The following is a 19,759-nucleotide window of genomic DNA, read 5'->3' as shown; positions in this document are numbered from 1 at the left end:
AACAATAATGTAAAAGCGCATATATTTCAGGTTCCTAGAAACAGATAGACCACAACCAAACTTTAGTAAGTTTAATTTGCTTTTTTCAGGTGGTTCACAGAACCAGTACACTCAAGATTCGATTAGATAATGCAACATTAAAATTTCCCAACACTGACCAGTATTCCAGTTCATCAGACACATTCTCATTGTTGTCCTCAAATAGAGGGGAATGGAGTGACCTTTTATTGACAGTGATTAGCAGTAATAAGGCTACCATATATAATTGGCAATCCCCAAGAATTCCTTCCCCGGTCATTCAGTGTCATAGGGAGAAGAGTTTTGAAGCTGTTCTCTTTTGAAGCTTTCCTGAGCATGTCTTAAAAGATGCCAGTTCTGTTCAGCACCCTGATGGAGGGAAAACAGCTTGGACTCACAAAGTTGAACAGATCTGACTTTTAGTATCTTACATTAAAACCCATGGCTTTAAACATATATTTAGCCAGTGAAGAAGACACTTCAGTGGGGCATTCCAGAAAGAAATGATGTAAGACTCAGGCTAAATCTTGACTGGATAATAAACGGTGGAGAGGGGCAGTGGGGAGGAGGCGGGGGCAGATAGTCTCTCAGCTCTAACAGAAATTTTTTTAAACAATTACAGGAACTGTATCTATTGCAGTTTGAGATATTGGAAAAGGGTAAAACTTACAAGCAATGAGGGAGAAAGATACATCACAAGTCTAGCCATTTAGCAAAGCCTCACAGTTTAAGGTTCTCCGAGAGTGTTTCTCCTTGTGTCTGTTGTGAGAGATGGGGGAAAAAATCTCCACTCAACAACAGCTACCTACCATCTGTACCCATCAGAGGTGAATGGGAACATTCCTACTCTAGTAGAAGGTGGGAGAAGATCTAGATGAGGGCTGTAGTCTCTGGAAGGATGGTACATCACACCAGCCTCTCTTGAAACACTAATGACTATGGTAAATCACTAGGTCAGGACAGCTTTCGCAGTTTTCAACCAAACGCCATTCTACTAGCATTGCAGCAATATTCATTTGTTTCCACTGTTTTGTGATGTTACTATAAATGATTTTAGAAGTTTAGACAAGTGTTAAATGAGAAAAAAACCCTTAGTGAAAAGGTTTAGAATGGTAAATTCCATTATTACTATGGCAACACTTGAAACTACCTGCTTTCCACTACCCCCCTGAACTAGAATAAGGGGAAACTCATGTTAAATGGGTTCAAAGGAAGCATTTAAATTCTGGGGTGTTGTGGGGTAGTGTTTATCCCTTGTCCATTCCGTATGCAGAAACTGTTCTTTCAGAACCATGAAAAGGGTACATAAAGTTTGAGGACCATGGCAAGATGAGGGTCAGATTACAGAAAGCAGCAAAAGCAGCCGTCACAAGAATGGAACCCATTCCTTCAGTCTTAAGTCAAAGAAATGAGGTGAATTATTCCAGCGAGTTGAAAACAAATTTGAGATCAATAAACATCCCTGCAGCTCAGCTCAGAGACATTTAAACCAGTCCATATGCACGAAAGCCGACCTCCAGTACATCCGTGTAAACAGGAAATCTCGACAATCATAGATGATACAGAGTTGTAAATGCTTCACAGCTGAAATGGCGATGTGCAGCAGCTGAGGTCTTTGAGGGATAGTGGTGCTATCACTCCAGACATTTTCTTGAGGTATTATTTCTTGTTCACAGAGCCTTAGAGCTCCAAGGCAGAAATCGTAAGCAGTCCAAGCACTATTTTCCTTCCTTTTTTTTTTCTTTACATTTATCCTGAGAACTACCAACCAGTTCACGTTTCTTCATTATACAAGTCTTTCCCCCAATCAACAGGAGTATGAAGTTATACAAGATGATTGCGAACTAAAATTTCCTGGGATGATGACCCCTACACCACATTTCCTGCAGGAGGATTTCAAGATACAATAGCCAAGGATGCCACGTAGGAGAGTCAGAAATTCTAGGGCTCCATCTGTCACATGGACAAGAACTCCAGAGAGCCTAGAAACCTGACTGAACTCTGGCCATTAAAGGGGTTAGCCTGGATGTTTGCCAGATTTGTTTTTATCGCCTACCAGCAAGCACAAGCTTACAGTGATGTTCTATCAAGCAAGGCTCACGAGGCATTTTCTCTGCACGGAGGGATACCAGAGGGATATGGTGGGGGTAGTGGAGGTAGGGGTGGGGAGCAGGAGGGGAGGGAAAGAGAATCAGAATGTGATTTTAAACCAATTCAGATGAGTCTAAGTTTGAATGATTCTATTTTCCGGCTACTGATCTTCCTCCTCAAGGCCTCCTCTAACAACATTAGAAAGGCCATAGTTGAGAGGACTAGTGATTTCATTTTGTTCAACATTATGCCTTCCAAAGGAGCACTAAGGGGGAGTCTGTGGAGGGACACACAGTTACTCTCTCGAATTGTGTCTCACCAAATAGCCCTAGTTTTCTGTAATTCCATTGCAAGGCCATCATACAAGGATTCCTCTTAAACCTTTGCCACCCATACATAGCCTCTGCCAGCCTCACTTCTTGGTCAATGAGCTCCTGACGTTTCTGATTTGCTGGGAGAAGTGCTTTCTTGTCCTTACGGCTCTGAGGCTGAGCCCCAGAGCTAGGGTGTGGCAGGACTTCCTGAGCACAACCTTCCCCTTGACTGGATATCCCATCTCACACTACCCTCAGCGTTTACCTTTCCAGAGTTGGAGCTGACATTTTAAACCTGTGTCCTCATGTGGGAGTATCTCCAATCCCCGATAATTTTTGCTATTCTCTGGACCTTTCCTCTCTTCATCATATATTCTGGAGATAAAGGTGACTGCAAGTGCACAGAGAATTTGAGCCAGTAAAATGGTTTTCTATAAGGCCCTGTTTTCTGCGTTGTCTCCATGAGTCCTTCCTGATGATGCAGGTGGGACATTTGAGCCAGACCAGCACACTGACCCTTCCTTCCCCTCAGCAATGGTGAGGTTACTTTGCTGAGTTCTAACAGAGCTTGCTGCCTTGCTGGTTGCTGAATCTTCTATTACTTACACTTGTCTAGACTGAACCTCACCTGTCATTTTCCTGAGTTGTCACAGCCTGGCTTGTGGGCCTTCTTTGGTTTGCTTTCTTTTTTTAAATCCCTTCTGGTTTACCTGTCATTACCTGAAAGTAGTGACATTTGACTGCATTATAATATCCTACTTTCGGGTAATTTATAAAAATCTTAAGTAAGGTTAAACCAAGCATCCATCTCCAGGAAACTTCCCCTGTTAGGATTATCTCCAAAAAGACGTTTATTCTTAAGTCTCCAAGTTGTTTCCTAGGAATGAAAAAATATTCCCATATCTCATAGTAACTGGTGTTTTTAAAGTTGCTTTAAGTGAAGAACCTTAACAAAAATTCTTTAGAATTCTGAACAAATTATATCTTGTTGTTTCTTGAGTGCATGTTTCTTTTTATCCTCAAAAAAACTAGAATATGCAAGTCAGGCATGATTTCCCATAAAGGAAAACATTTCTCTTTCCTCCAATAGGTCATGTGTGATTAGGATTTCAGTGACACCACTAAATCACTAATTTTAGCATCTTGCCAATTCAAGGTGAGTTAGCTGACGAACTTCTGTCCAATCAACACAGCCTGAAGTATATTACAGAGCAGTATGGATGAGGGTAGAATGCTGGGGAAGAATTAGGTAAGAAATAAAGAGGGAGGGGAATCACTCTTTCAAGGGGCAAGGGGAAAGCCTAGCTAGGCTGAAGGGTTTTTTTGTTTTGCTTTGTTTTTACTTAAGTCAAAATTACATGATTTTAAAAAGCCACAGTGATAGAGGGGTATGAGAGGCAACAAGTTGAGATGCTTACATTACAGTTCAAAACACATTTTCAACTCCCAAACCACCAAGTGCAAAGGAGAGTGCTGGTAGAAAGTCCCAGAGCTGGGAGAGCAGCTGTGCCGGGGAACCCGGGGAGACAGAGGAATCACTTCTGAGGTGCAGCTGTGGAAGACAGGCAGGCAACCGTGGGCTCAGCACAAGCTCCCCTAGCAATTCTTACCACATCGTACCTTCAGCCTAGCTCAGTGACTATTTTTTTCTTGATTTAAATTTCAAATAAGTTATGTTATAGAACGGAAAGATGACACAACGGAGCCGCTGTTATTGTTTACTTTCTACCGCAGCATCACAATGACCAAAGTATAATAGAAACGAACCTTAACCCTGAAAAATCTGATTGTAGTATCAGCCAAGATGATATGAGCTTGGCCCCCTTTCCAAAAAAAAGGCAGCATCCAGGTCTCCCTCACTCTTGTGCGTCTCCTGGCTCTGCCCTACTGGCTCTTTCTTGTTCCAAGCTACTACCATGGCCAAAGCCCAGGCCAAGGACTTTTCAAGTCTGCTACAGAAAGCTCTGGGATGTAGAATCTTTGGTGGCTCTGTGGTGACTGAGGAGGTGGGTACTTTCTCCTATTTGCACAGGTTGTAGAGGAAGCAAATGTCTCCGCCATGAAACTAAGTGGTAAAATGGCCCTATGATGGCGACAAGATTCCACCTGGTGTGCAGAGAGCCAAAAGGCCTCGTATAGGCAAGACATGATGTTTGAGCCACACGCAAAGCTGCCCCCAATTTTCTAGAACGTGGTCATACTTTGCCCTGTCTTCCACCCAAGTCAGAAGAGCTAGTAGAGAGGACACCCCAAGGAGTGAGCTGAGTACTCCCCAGTCCCTCTGGCATTCTTAGCAGACTTCTTCAATGCTGGACGGTGCCTTCTGTCGTAGTTGGTGCTATTGCTGGTGATCTCCTCTCTCCTTGGCACAGATGGCTGAGCCACTGCTATCAGAGCTCAAAGAGGGGGTTATACTTCCTAATCTCCTGCAGCAGTCTTTCTTTCTCTTGGTTGGCATCGGCCAATGCTTGTTTAGTTTCTCTAAGTTCCTTTTGTAAGATAGGCAATTCTTTCACCTGGGGAACAATAAGAAATTTACAATTAATAAATCCGATAACACGCCTTGCAAAAACATCTGGTTAGGGAACAAGGAGTCAGAATTCAAACAGAAAGATCCACAAATTTGGTTAGTGAGAGAGAGAGAACACAACCAGATCTTTCTAAAAACCTAAGCCTGTCTTCAAAGTTCATCAGTTATAAGGACAGCAACAGGCAGAATGTATGATCAGCAACCATTCACCTACAGTTCCCGACTTATATCCCCTATTAAGCACTTTCAGAAGTCGCTACCAGGTGACAGGAGCCCAAACTACTCAGCTGTACACAGCACAGACAACCTTTGCAGCCCTCGGAGTTTTACCAGCTTCTGTAAGTAGAGCCACTAAGAGTCTGTGGGAAAGGTACTGCTCAGTTAGGTCCTCACCTGCTGTCCAAAAGCTTCTTCTGTGGGCACCAGAAACATCTGTTCTTTGGGGGACTGCCTCTTCTCACCTTTAGGTACTTCAGCTGATGGTCTGTCTTGAGCAGGAGCTGGGGAAAAGTTAAGGTTCTAAATGACAAACTGCTGCCAACATGCAAACAATTCCTAGTTATCGCCTCCCCCCTTCTAGGAGAAAAAAGGCAGAGAAGCCAGGAGGCTGACGAGCCCAACTCACCGCCTATGTGGAACACACCATCATCACTCCGCTTCAGCACAACATGCTCCATGGCCAGAGTGATGGGGACAGGGCCTGGAGATGTTGGATAGATGGGGGGGATATCATCCTGCAGGAAAGAGGGGAACCATACGATGCCCCCAACCAGCTGAGGGCAATTCAGGTAACAACCCGGGCTCCTCCCATTCAGCTTGAAGCAGTTTTATGCCATGATGTATCCAGACATTCTTGCAAGGTAGAGAAGCAGAACTGAGTCTCTCCCATTCTAGAGATGGTCAGACTGAGGACCAGATAACCTAATGGGGTTATTTACACATAGTCACACTGCATGGCAGAGACAAGGTTGGGGCCAGAGACAAGGTCTCCTCACCTAAATCCAGAACATTTTGATACAACACATATTTATGTATTACTACACCCTACAGTAAGAATGCTAATATGCATTTCCTCACTTGATTCTTGCCACTTTGGACCACGACAAGGGAAGACGTGAACAGCTATCACTGCCAGAATTCCTTGCCCGGCAAAGTCTAGGGTAAAACTCAAAAGCTCTTCTCACCTTTAAGGTGACCCTGGAGTGCAGGAGCTCAATCTTCATGGGAACTACCACTGGGATCTCCTCATCTTCCAAGAAGGGCCCTAGGCCATTGAGCACCGAAGTGAACAGCTCAAGGTCACAGCCTCGAAGCAAGAAATGCAGGAAGCCATTTTGTGTGGCCAGTGGGGAATGAACAGCGGCACCAGGCCCCACCTCAAAGCGAAGGCCCACAGCTGGCCTGATGTGGTCAGTCTTCAAAGCTGAGGATTCCTGAAAGCTTATATCTTTGATAGGAGAGACAAAAAGAAAACATTAATTACAGTCAGGGACTATTCTAAGCACTTTACATATATTTAATATTCATAACAACCGTATGCCAAAAGTATTATCATCATTCCCATTTCAGAGATGAAGGAACTAAGGCACAAAAAATAACTTGCCCAAAGTTACACAACTTGTAAGTAGCAAGGACAGGACTCGAATGTAGGCAACAATGACTGACTGCAAAGACTGGGCTTGGCTACTTTGCTATCATGTCTCTCACGGTGGAAGGGAAGTCAAGGATCAAAAAAACACTGGCCTTGCTGTAAACCTGAGATACTGGGCTAAAGGCCAAGCAAGGGAAAGCTCTTAAAACACAGGACCCTCAACTCTGATAAATTTGAACATCTCCTCCTTTCTCCAAGTCTTGGTGTTCTCATTTCTCTCTGATAAAAGCCACACAGGATCCATGCTAATCTCCCCAAAATTCCATAAAGAACTATCACAGTTGTGGGCAAGGATAGGAAATAATAGCTCATATATTTAGTATATGTGCTACCAAAGCGAGCACAACTCATATAGTGATATAACTGCAACCTGGCATTATCTGGTAAAGTTGAAGTTATACCTACCCTAGTACCCTGCAAAGTATATCCTCAAGAAGAGAACCCTCGAGAAACTCTCTAACATACATACCAGGAGACATGTACAAGAATGTTCAAGGCAGGGTGCCTGGGTGGCTCAGACAGTTAAGCGTCTGCCTTCGGCTCAGGTGATGATCCCAGGGTCCTGGGATCGAGTCTCGTATCGACCTCCCTGCTCAGCGGGGAGTCTGCTTCTCCCTCTGCCTGCCACTCCCCCGTTTATGCTCTCTCTTTCCCTCTATCTCTCTGACAAATAAATAAATAAATCTAAAAAAAAAAAAAGAATGTTCAAGGCAATCCTATATGAAATAGCAAACAAAACCCATAAACAACCCAAATGTCTGTTCAGAATAGAGAAATAAATAGGATACTGGGTACAAGGGATATTTTAGGGGGGATGGTAATGGCTGCACAACTCTGTAAATTTGCTAAAATTTATCAAATTGTATACTTACAATAAGTCAATTTTGTAAATGCAAATTATGCCCAAAGTTGTTTTTAAAAAGCAAAAAACAGTATATTTATATAACAGAATATAATATAGTAATGAAAATGAATCATAGCTAATTCAACAACCTAGAAGAATTTGAAGAATATCAAAGAAAGAAGCCAGTCATGAAAGAATACAAACTATAATCCCATTTAGAAAAACTCTAGGGGCGCCTGGGTAGCTCAGTGGGTTAAGCCGCTGCCTTCGGCTCAGGTCATGATCTCGGGGTCTTGGGATCGAGCCCCGCATCGGGCTCTCCGCTCAGCAGGGAGCCTGCTTCCTCCTCTCTCTCTGCCTGCCTCTCTGCCTGCTTGTGATCTCTCTTTGTCAAATAAATAAATAAAAATCTTAAAAAAAAAATAGAAAAACTCTAAAACCTGCAAAGCTAGATAATACACTGATACCAAACACGTAGAAGAGTTGTAAAGTAAAGCAACAGAAAGAAAAACACAAAATTCAGGAGAGTGATTCTCTCCTGAGGGGCAGAGAAAGATTCAGGAGACTTCAAAGGGGAGTTGAAAGTTAATGGTACTATTCTGTTTATTAAACTAGGCAATGGTGTACATGGGTTCATTGTATTTTTATTATTTTATATCTTATATATATTTTGCAAGTATTCCTTAGTATCTCAATGTTTTAAAAATACTTTTAAAATGAAGAATGCACCATAAGCCCAGGTTTTTCCTGTCATCTTCTAAAGCACAAATACCAAAGGACTGAATGTGAATGACAGAAGTTCCCTGATCAGATATAGTTGGATGTCAGCAGCTACAACAAATGAAGAGGACAGTGGCCTCCTGAATAAGCTTAAGGAGCACCTGGGAAGTGAAGATGGCGAATAGCCTACTGAAGGCAAAGCCCCAGAAGGAGTTCTGGGAGGTTCCCTGCAAGAAGGAGGCTTCACTGGAGTTCTTCCTCCTAATGGCTCCAGGAGAGAAGGACCAAGGGCTTGGCACTAGGACAGCTACGGTCAGGGCCCAGTGACAGGAGCAAGAAGCTAGGGCTGCCCCAGATAAATCCCAGCATCCTCACCTGAGCACTGTCCATGCAGGAACTGCCAGAGTCCCACGGTACCCAGCTGTTGGAGGCTCAGTTCCTCTGCCTGTAGGGCTACAGCCAGGTCCTCACCACGTACCTCAATCCCCAGAGACACCTCACTCACCTTCAGGACCAGAACGGAGACCTGTAAAAGGATTACTCTCTTAGCTGAGTGCTTTGCAAGCTTCTAGCCTACAGCCAACCCTCTGCGGAGAAGAAAGGAGAGCAGCTGACCGGGTGAAGGCTGAGGTCTTCCCCACTGGGTGAGACCAGACTGTTGGCCTCTGGTGACCCCTGGCCGTAACTATCCACAGCAGGGCTCCCCTGGGCACCAGCACTGTCCAAGACATTTGGAAGAGTTCCTGGTGGAAGAGATTCTGGGCCAGACTCTGTATAAGAAAGACAAGAAATGAGTTTGAAAGCCAAAAAATTCTGTTTAAATCCAGTCTCCAAAAACCATGAAAACTGTGCAAAAAGAAAACCACTATGACACTTATGAGACTGTTGGGAATTTGAAAACTGGATACTTGATGAATTTAACGAATTGCTAATTTTTGAAAATAGGACAGTGGTATTTGGTCACATTTAAAAAAAAAAAAATCTGTAAACGGATGCAACCCAAGTATCCACAGAGAGATGAACAGATTAACAAAATGTGCTATAAACATACAATAGGATATTAGCCTTTAAAAAGAAGAAAATTCTGACACATGCTATGGAGTGAATGAACCCGAAGGCCATTATGTTAAGTAAAACAAGCCAGCCATAAAAGGACAAATACTAGGGCGCCTGGGTGGCTCAGTTGGTTAAGCCTCTGCTTTTGGCTCAGTCAGGATCTCAGGGTCCTGGGATCAAGCCCCGCATCGGGCTCTCTGCTCAGCAGGGGTCTGCTTCCCCCACCCCTGCCTCTGCCTGCCTCTGCCTACTTGTGATCTCTCTCTCTATAACAAACAAATAAATAAAAATCTTAAAAAAAAAAAAAAAGAAAAGAAAATATCTGTTTTATCAAATCTCAGCTCCTTCCGTATCCTGCCGGTACACAGGCAGCAGAAAGAACCCTTTTTGGACTTCAATTTCACCTGGCTGCTGCCACCTACCAGACTCCAAGAGCGTCACAAAGCTATCACTGCCATCACTGTCCACGGAAATCCGGTCTTCAGGACCACTGTTATCCAATGAAACGCCATCAAATGATTGCTGTGATACTGTCCTCTTCATGGAGAAAAATCGGAGTCGGGCAGCTCCTCCACTCAATGGTGCTGGTGCTCCCTCATCTATTTTGGCCATGGGCTCCCTGTTTAAAAAATAAAAACCATGGGCACCTGGATGGCTCAGTGAGTTAAGCATCTGCCTTCTGCTCAGGTCATGATCCCAGGGCCATGGGATCGAGTCCTGTATCAGGCTCCTTGCTCAGTGTGAAGTCAAGCTTCTCCCTCTGTCCCTTCCCCTACTCGTGCACATGCACTCTCTCTCTCTCTCTCTCTATCATGCATGCAAAAATAAATCTTAAAAAAAAAACCCTACAAATATGGTTTGAAGGTATGCTTTTTCCCTTGCAATGCCCATCCCTTTCAGCCCAATTATTAACTTTAATGTCAACTATTATCTTCTATAAAGGGGGTCACACCATTTTTCAACTGCTGGCCTTTCTGAATCCAGCATTTTAAACTGGATAAGTAGCTCTACCATATCAACATTAAATGTCAAGTTTATTCAAGGCATCCCATATACAAAGAGACAATCTACCTACAGCCCCAGTACAAATGAAGGACACCTGAAGCCATCCACATCCATTCCACAGGTATTTACTGAAAAACTTCTGCATATAAGGCATAATATGAGGCACAAGGTAGGGGTGTGGAGTGAATAATATAATGAACAAGGCATCTTCTGTCCTCCATGAATGTGTAAATGATCAGGAGAGACAAGATTCAGAAACACCTACCAACACATGGGAGTATATCACATACACCGTAAGAGAGGGACAGAGGTACAAGCCAAAGGCTGGGCAATATCAAAGAGGGGAAAGGATGCGAAGACGGGTATCAGGAAAGGCTTTGTAGAAGGAGATGGCATTTGAAGGAGCCCTTGAAGGGCTGTGAAGAGACAGGGAAGGAGCATTCTATGGGGAAGAAACAGCAAGAGCAAACACATGGAGCTGGAAAACAAAAAGTACCTTGGGAGCCAGTAGCTTAACCCAGCTAGAGCTTGGGTTTTGTTGGGAAGAGCAGTAGAAGATAAAGTTAAAAAGGCACAACACAGTGAAAAAAAAAAAAAAAAAAACTTTAAAGATCTTTTAATCTTACCATTTAATCTTACCATTTTATAGAAGAAGAAACTGACCCAAGGTCATAGTTAAAGACGGAATTAAGAAAAACCCAAGTCTCCTAACTTCTTGCTAAGTGTTTCCCCCTGCCCCCACTTTTTACCACAGGGGTTACAGCCAGATTACAGAAAAACCTGGATAAAGGATTATATATGAAAGTGCTTTTAAAACTATAAAGCATAGGGGGTATATACGGGAAATCTCTGTACCTTCTGCTCAATATTCCTATAAACCTAAAACTATTCTAAAAAACAGTCTGGGTGGCTCAGTGGGTTAAGCCGCTGCCTTCGGCTCAGGTCATGATCTCAGGGTCCTGGGATCGAGTCCCGAATCAGGCTCTCTGCTCAGCAGGGAGCCTGCTTCTCTCTCTCTTTCTGCCTGCCTCTCTGCCTACTTGTGATCTCTGTCTGTAGAATAAATAAATAAAATTAAAAAAAAAAAACTGTAAAGTGCAGGGCACCTGGGTGACTCAGTCTGTTACCCATTCGAGTCTTGGTCTCAGTTCAGGTCTTGATCTCAGATGAGTTCAAGCCCCAGTGTGGAGCCTACTTAAAAAACAAAAAAAACAAGGGGCACCTGGTGGCTCAGTGGGTTAAGCCTCTGCCTTCAGCTCGGGTCATGATCTCAGGGTTGGGCTCTCTGCTCGGCAGGGAGCCTGCTTCCCCCTCTCTCTCTGCCTGCCTCTCTGCCTACTTGTGATCTCTCTCTCTCTCTGTGTCAAGTAAATAAATAAGACCTTTATTTTTTTTTTTTAAGATTTTATTTATTTATTTGACAGAGAGAGATCACAAGTAGACAGAGAGGCAGGCAGAGAGAGAGAGAGGGAAGCAGGCTCCCTGCCGAGCAGAGAGCCCGATGCGGGACTCGATCCCAGGACCCTGAGATCATGACCCGAGCCGAAGGCAGCGGCCCAACCCACTGAGCCACCCAGGCGCCCTAAATAAGACCTTTAAAAAAAAAAACAAAAAACAAAAAACAAAAAGTGCCACATGAAGATATCATAATAATTGATTATGCCATACTAATAAGTTCAAACTAAATTCAGGGGTTAGAAGAAAAAAGCTAAAAGTTTTAGAGAAGGGAAGTAACAAGATCAGACCTGTGTTTTAAGAAGTTTGACCTGGCTCTTTCAAACAAGCTAGTGAGGAAAATACCTCCAATGAGGATATCAATTAATAGTTTATGGAAATAGTCCACATGCAGGAACAGACAGCAAAAATGGATATGAGACTCCCTAATGCAGTGTTCTCAAAGTTCCATCTTGGTAGGAGCATCAGCACCAATGGGGAGAGGGAACGGGCTTAGAAATGCATATTCTCAGGCCCTGTCTCAGACCTACTGGATGAGGAACTCTAAGGGTGGGACTTGGCAATCTGGTTTTGTTTTTTTTTTTTAAGATTTTATTTATTTATTTGACAGACAGAGATCACAAGTAGGCAGAGAGGCAGACAGAGAGAGAGAGAGAGAGAGAGGAGGAAACAGGCTCCCTGCCGAGCAGAGAGCCCGATGCAGGGTTCCATCCCAGGACCCTGGGATCATGACCTGAGCCGAAGGCAGAGGCTTTAACCCAATGAGCCACCCAGGTGCCCCTTGGCAATCTGTTTTAAGAAGCCCCTCAGATGATTCCGAAGCATGCTTCAGTCTGAGAATCCCTGCTCTAGGAATTACAGTCAGAATCCTACAAACGGCTGGAAGAGGCAGGAGAACGATACTACTGTAAAAAGAAAGAACTGGTCTGTGGAGGGATAGGGAATTTATTTTAATGTATCTGAAGTTCACCACACCCCTGGGAAATCCATGGGCAACTATGTGTGGTACATAATTTTTGATGAAGAAAAGGGGAGGGGAGAAAATCAGAAGTGAAAATACAGACTAGAGCAGAGGTCAGGAGAAGAATAAAATAACCTAGAGAGAAAGTGTACAAAAGTACACTGATATGAACCTTCCTAAAGTTTGGCAAACCAAGAAACTTAAAAATGTTTGCAGCGTCTGACCCAAAAATAACTCGCTTCTAGGTTTTCATTCTAAAGATTTAGATATGCATAAAGAGTAATGTTCACAGAAACAAAAACCAGCTTTGGTTCTGAGAAAAACTGGAAACACACTAAAACCCTTCCCATAGTGGGATAAATGAATAAATTAGGATATATCCATTTGCCAGAATACAACAGAGCAATTAAGAATTATGTTTTCAGACACCTCATGAATGGGAAATGATTCACAAACATTAAGTGAATACAACTGGAAATTTTCTAGATGATAAATAATTCTATTACAGTAAAAATAATATTTGTGTATGGTGTATGTGAACACACATATAAGCATTCACGTGCATACCCAAACAAAGGTATAAAAACTGGAAGAAAACAGATCCAAATGTGAATAGTGGCTATCTCTGCACTGTGTTGTCACAAGGGACTTTGTTTTCTTCTTTATTCTTCTTTTTCTACATTGTCGACAGAATGAACACAAATCATTTTTATAACTTAAAACATAAAGATTATGATAAAAGTCATCAGATTACAGAAAGCCTAGTGCAGTGAGCAGTTAGGTTTATAGGACAGAAGGGAGACGAAAGCAGCCAAGGAAGAAGGAAGGACTGACTCCTGCCAAGAAGTGCGCTGTGAGGGGCTGCACAGGGCTATAAGCGGTCAGGACAACGGCAAGGCTAACGCCACAGAACAGCCAAGGACAGAGAGGACTGAGAAGAGGTCAAGGGACTGGGGTCATCTGCAAGTCAAGGTTGGGGGTTGAAAAGGGGCTTGTGTCAGACACCTTTCTTTTCCCTTTATCACCTCTCTCTCCTCTTTTCCCATCTCCTTTACGCTTCTCCATTTAGAAAGACACATTTGGTGGCTGGGAGTCCAGCCTCTTAGTCCTCGCCCCATCACTCATGAATTGTGTGATCTTGAGCAAGTTTCTTCATGTGTAAAATGCGGACTGATACTAGTACCTGTCTTACAGGGTTGTTACAAGAATTCAATGGATTAATATTGTAAGGATTTGGGACAGTGCCCGATACAAAGAAAGCACTCTGTAAGTGTTGCCTAGTATTATTATATCATTTATCCCTTCAAGGTTTCGTTCTAGGCTATCTGTGCCTAGCCAAGTAGTAACACTGACATTGCTTAGAGACCCACTTAGATCCACAATCCACTTAGACAAAGCTCCAAAGCCACTGCTCTTCAAACCATGGTCCCCAAACCACAAAGCATCCCAACAAAGATTTCCCACAGTCTTCATTATCATTCGTAAAACCACAAGGCACCAATGGAAAAGTCCATACCTCTCCACTCTTCTGATTATGCATTTCTGTATTGTTCTGCTCACTCTCTACTGTATCTTCAGTGTCTGACACAGGAAGAATTTCATATGCTCATTCAACAAAAATGTTTTGAAAAATTTTTGTTGAATGAGCATATGAAATTCTTCCTTCTCTATTATTCTGTCATTAATGAGGTATACCTGAGAGAGCAAATCCAAAGCCCCAGCTTCTCTGTTTACAAGATACAGGACCCATGGCTCATCCTCTGAAACTTCAGTTCACTCAGCTATAAACAGAGGATATTTCTATCTGAGGAATTTCAATTGCTACCTCATGGGGTTGCTGTGAGGAGCAAATCAAACAAAATATTATGTGAAAGGCCACCAAAAACAATAAAATATCATACAGATGCCAGGTATCATTATTATTATTATTCTCACAGAGTATATCTGTATCAATAATAGTGCATCAGTAGAGGAGAGAAAATCCTATGTAGCAGTAAATGTTGACTTGAAAACTGCCCAAGAATAGGCTAAGCTATATGGAGGCAGGTGCAAATCCAATTTCTGGTTCTTCTCCTATCACAGAATTAGATGTAGTCTTGAAAATAATTCTATCCAGTTGGTATACCTATATCCTCTAAGTAGCCAGAAAATTCTTCCACTGCCCTGCACACAGCACTGAAAACTAAAGGCTTCGCTACATTGAAGAGGCCATTCTATGCCATTCCCCAGTCTAACAATACACACGGCAGGAGGCCTTAGGCCCAACGACCAGAGTTAGGAGGAAGAAACAGGGTGAATGAAGAAGGCAGAGAGCCACTCACTTGGCTGGGGGCAGGGACAACATCTTGTGCATGGTGGAGGTCATGCGGTCTCTGCCCAGACTGAAGGCATCCTTAGTCAGAGACACAGCTTCCTTGGTGAGGTCCATAGTGGCATGCAGAGCCTCCTTTGTAGCATCCTTGGTCATGTGAATAGCACTTGACAATTCTCCCTCAATGTTCTTTAAGGGGATGATCTCGGCCTGTCCATTCACAGCAGGATCCCTGCCACCTGGGGGCTTCAACACAGTTGGTGAGGCAGATGCCTGAGCTCTGTTCAGTCTCTTGGCCTGTAAGGAATCCACTGCCTCATGGCCCTTCCCTGCCTCCTGCTGTGCAAGAGAATCTGAATCCTGTAATTCTCCATTGCTATGGAGAGGCACTGGCATATCCTGGGATGCATCTGGATTTTCAACGCCACTATCCTCCAGAACCTTCTCGGGGCTTGCTGGGCCTGGGTCTGAGGAGGCATCAGACTTCAGCTCCCTATCCTCTGACGGAGACAGCTCTGAATCAATGAGGCTGGTGGTATCTGAGCCTGCAGAGTCAGCTTCAACAGCCCCTGGGCCAGGATGCATGAGCAGAGCCACCTCAGCACTGGGGAAGAGGACCCCGATGCAAGCTGTCTGGTCCTGCAGAGGAGAGCCAGTCACGGCCTCTGTGTCCTTAGTCAGCTTTTCTTGAAGACCCTGTAGTACCTCCTTCAGGCGGAGCAGAGCCAAGTACTGGTAATGGTCAAGCCTCACGCGGACATGTGCAGGGGAGTGTATAAGCATGTGAACATCTGCGGCATCCTCAAGCTCGGCCAGAGGCCCTTTGCTGTCCACATTACTGCTGCCTTCTCTCAAAACATCTATGACTTCCGTAAGGCCTGACAGGCTTCTCAAATCATGCTCAGTCTTTGACCTCTGATGGGGCATGGCATCAGGGGCAAGGGCTTCAGAATGGACAGGACTGCCAAAGCTAGCAGATGGTTTCAGCCTGCCTTCTGTGGTCAAAAGGAGCTTCCGTGCCTGAGCATGCTGCCAGCGGAGGGGTAGGCAGGCCCAAATGGACAAGGGGAAGGGGGCCACAAAATTCAAGGTATGGCCTTTGAAGTTCTCTGTTCCCTCAAAGTCCAAGGAGATCTGGGTGAAGTGGATGGACCACAGATCCTGGGAAGCCTTAAGCCTCTGGGGAGGGAGGGAACTGGGTTGAGGGAGACGGGAATCCATCTGAAAAGCATGATGTAAAAAAAGCATGTGCAGAAGGCTAAAACCACCTGGAACCTTGGGAAAGTGAACATAATTGGAATGAAAGAACTCAGTAGCTGCAAAACCTCGGAAGAGACTTTGAAGGTCTGGACAGCTACAATGTGGGGCATGACGTGTATTGGTGGCAGTCATGCCCGATGCAGAAAAGACGAGGGCCTGAGGACGATGCAACCCAGCCTGCTCTTTCTTCTCCAGCGGAAAGCTAACCTTCAGAAAGAAAATGAAACCCAATTCAGAATGGACACCCGAGTAGCTCCACAACCTGCTATTAATACATGCATAAAAGACCAACCATTTGGACTGTTACACTGTTTTTCTTAAGGAACAGAGCAGAACCCTGAATCATAGCCCTGGGAGAAATGCAGCTAGGGCTGCCAACAGGGAATGAAAATCCCACTCTCCCCTACCTTCAACCAGAAGGCATCCAGTCGTATATCCAAGTGTTCATCTTTCTGGCTGGAATCTTCCAGCTTGTAGATGGCTTTGAACTGTTCCAAACTGCGGTATAAATCCAGGCAGAAGAGGTTTCCCCAGAGCAAGCTGACAGGATCCATAGTAAATGTCAGACCATTTAACTGAATGTAGAGATTGGGACAGGGAACTAGAAAGCAGGAAAAAAAAAAAAAAGAAAGAAAGAAAGAAAGAATCGCTGTGTACAGAGTAGCAACTCGACTCCTACTTACCAGCTGACATACATTTTATTATGAAGAAAGCAAGGTGCATATTTATACAAGGCGGAGTTTTTAACAAAGGTGTGCTAAACTAGCTCGAACACCTAAAATTCCTAGCGACAAATGAGAATACAAGCCATGGCCCCAAGGCTGGCAGATGTGCAGAGCATGAGCTAAAAAGTAAGAAGTGACCAGATCAAGGGCACCTGGGTGGCTCAGTGGGGTAAAGCCTCTGCCTTCGGCTCAGGTCATGATCCCAGGGTCCTGGGATCGAGCCCCGCATGGGGCTCTCTGCTCGGCAGGGAGCCTGCTTCCTCCCCACCCCAGCCTGCCTGACTCTCTGCCTACTTGTGATCTCTGTCAAATAAATAAATAAAATCTTTAAAAAAAAAAAAAGAAAAGAAAAAGAAGTGACCAGATCAGATGCTTACCTGGAAGCTCCTGATTATCGGGGAAGTAATACTCTGTGAACTCAATATGAATGGCCGAGACTTGAGTGGGAAGACTGTGAAGCTTCCGACTGCAGGAAAGAAGTGTAGACGGCTTCTTACTCGGCTGTCCAGCTGTAGAAACCTACACAACCACACACAAGTTGCTGTTCGCACCTAGACAGCCTTGAGAATAGAATATCCTCAATTTCCTCTGAAGTCCTAGAAAGCCACTGTCAGCCTTGCCAAGTCTGCCACAGGGAGCAGCATGCCTCTCACACGTACTGCAGGCGCTCTCACACCTGCTCACACTATCTGCAAGTTCATTTCTCTCAGGGGCAGGTTTGTAGTAGGGTATCAGAGGGAACTGAGGGAACCCCAGGTCCTGCTCTCAGCAGCCATCTGCGCTTAGAAAGAAACAGACCAGTGTTATCTGTCCCCTCAGAAGTGAGGGAAGCAGCCCCTGAATTCCACAATCTTGTTCACACCTGTTGCCTTCCAAATATACTGCTCCACCCCTTTCCAACCGTGTCTCCCCGCATCCTGGGCTTCTCACCTGGTGGATGTCCAAGTCATCCACCCGTATTACCATGCAGCTAGAGCGCAAGCGATTCCAGGCGGGAGGCCGAAAGGCAGCCTGTTGGCCCTGAGAGGCGCTTCTCTCAAGGGGGTTCTTTCGAGGACTGGAGAGAGAATCTAAATAAAAATAAGAAGGTAGGGAAGAGAATCAGGTACATTCAACTCTCATTACTAATAGAATTAGGAAAGTAAAAATCCTAAGATCACTAAGGCTGTATGTAGGAAAGAGAGCTTAAAACCATCAAACTCCTAGAAGGAACTAAAAAATTGTATTCAAGGTCACAGCCTATGGAATAAAGGTGACAACAACCTCTCCTCAACACTGCAGCTACTCCTAAAGACAACTAGGACTCTGCAAAGAAAAAAGTCGCTGATGTCTTTCCCTGGGCTGAGGTTTGGGTAATTAGCTAGTCCAGTGCTTTATCTTCACTGGATATTCGAAAGTAAAAGCAAGAGGCTAAGCAATGGGAGTCCTCCAGCTCCTTGTAACCTACCTGCTTTCCTCTTGAAGGGAGAATCTACTCCCAGGTGCCAAGGCGGTTTGAGACCTGTCTCCTCCTGCCACTTCTCCATTTTACTCTGAAATTCCATCACCAACTTCTGGGCCCACTGGCCTCGAGTTTCCATGGCCTCACAGTGCCGTACCCAATGCTTGCAGCTGTCCCCTAGGCAACAAAGAAGCAAAAAGGTTTTGGTCCAAGATCATGATCCAACATTCTGATTTTCCCCTTCCATTGGAATAGTCATAGTTCAGAATCTGATCCCTCACCCCAATCCAGACTTTTCTGGGGTAAGTAAAAATTCTCTAGTGGGAACACTCAAGTTCTTCTGGATTCCACATGTGATTTTTCCCTAGGGTTCCCTAAAAGGCCAGCTGCTGACTACCACTATCTTTGACCACAGACGACTCGAAAGGCTCTAAAACTAGTGGAAGTAAGGGGCAGAGCACAGAGTCAAAAGCAACATCTCAACCAATGCCTCTCCTCCTACTTCTTCCCACCACTGATAAAGAATCATCAATAGCAGACCCGACAAGTTTCTTGAAGAGGGCTATTCCCAACACCCCTCTGAGCTGCAATTCCTGGCACACCCTCCTGTTAGGAAGTCAGGAATGAACCCAGGAATCTGTCCTCAGTACACGGGTACCTGGGACGTACTAGCACTGCTGCCGTTCAGAACTGTCCTACCTGCCCAGTGGAAGGGGTAATAGTCAAATGCCATCTTGCGGAAAGTAAGCTGCATTGCACCGCCCATGAGTCTGTTTGCGGAGACACCTATAAAAGAAAAATAAAGGTGAACAATGGCAAAAGAAACACAGAAGCCTAAATAGCACTTGAAGTACTTCAATCCTCTGAGGATCAGTTCCAAAGCCTGAGGGCACCTGGGTGGCTCAGTTGGTTAAGTGACCAACTCTTGATTTTGGCTCAAGTCATGATCTCCGGTTTGTGAGACTGGGCCTCACGTCTGGCTCCATACTGGGTGTGGAGCCTGCTTAAGATTCTTTCTCTCTCTACCCTCCAGCCCTGACCTCCACGCCCCGGCTGCCTCCCCTCTTTCTCTACAAAAAAAAGCCTGGTTGATACACAAGTGCAACTCAAAGGCCATGATGTCAAGTGATGTAGAAGTCTGAGGCCCTCCTCTCTTCATTTATAATGGTCAACGGACAACACCCAAAAAAAGTATATTATCTCTGTAAATGGCTGCCAGATTTCCAGAAAGGCAAAAGAAACAGCAAAACTCAGGATTCAGGGATTACAATCCTAGGTATCCTTTAAAATTTAAAATTTTATATATATACACTTTAAAATTCTGATTGATTGGTTCCCCAAAACCTAACAATGCCAGGATTGCTATTCCTCGGCCCA

At 44.4% G+C, this 19,759-nt stretch overlaps 1 protein-coding gene across 1 annotated transcript in view; it reads right to left on the bottom strand.

The window, feature by feature from the left end:
• Positions 1–57: 57 nt before the first annotated feature.
• The window catches only part of BLTP3A (bridge-like lipid transfer protein family member 3A), a 65,946-nt gene continuing 46,244 nt past the window's right edge, over positions 58–19,759 (bottom strand). The window contains exons 9-21 of the mRNA XM_047732922.1: positions 19,082–19,168; positions 18,389–18,559; positions 17,872–18,011; positions 17,319–17,460; positions 16,624–16,817; positions 14,967–16,423; positions 9,647–9,843; positions 8,784–8,938; positions 8,544–8,694; positions 6,138–6,400; positions 5,579–5,687; positions 5,347–5,453; positions 58–4,939 (exon numbers count right to left, since the gene is read on the bottom strand). Coding sequence (XP_047588878.1) covers positions 4,814–4,939; positions 5,347–5,453; positions 5,579–5,687; positions 6,138–6,400; positions 8,544–8,694; positions 8,784–8,938; positions 9,647–9,843; positions 14,967–16,423; positions 16,624–16,817; positions 17,319–17,460; positions 17,872–18,011; positions 18,389–18,559; positions 19,082–19,168 — 3,299 coding nt within the window. The 3' untranslated portion in view covers positions 58–4,813. The remainder of the gene's footprint in view (positions 4,940–5,346; positions 5,454–5,578; positions 5,688–6,137; positions 6,401–8,543; positions 8,695–8,783; positions 8,939–9,646; positions 9,844–14,966; positions 16,424–16,623; positions 16,818–17,318; positions 17,461–17,871; positions 18,012–18,388; positions 18,560–19,081; positions 19,169–19,759) is intronic.

This window comes from Lutra lutra, chromosome 6, assembly GCF_902655055.1.
Source record: "Lutra lutra chromosome 6, mLutLut1.2, whole genome shotgun sequence".
In the NCBI taxonomy this organism is placed as follows: Eukaryota; Metazoa; Chordata; class Mammalia; order Carnivora; family Mustelidae; genus Lutra; species Lutra lutra.
This window is presented reverse-complemented; position numbering and strand designations above follow the sequence as displayed.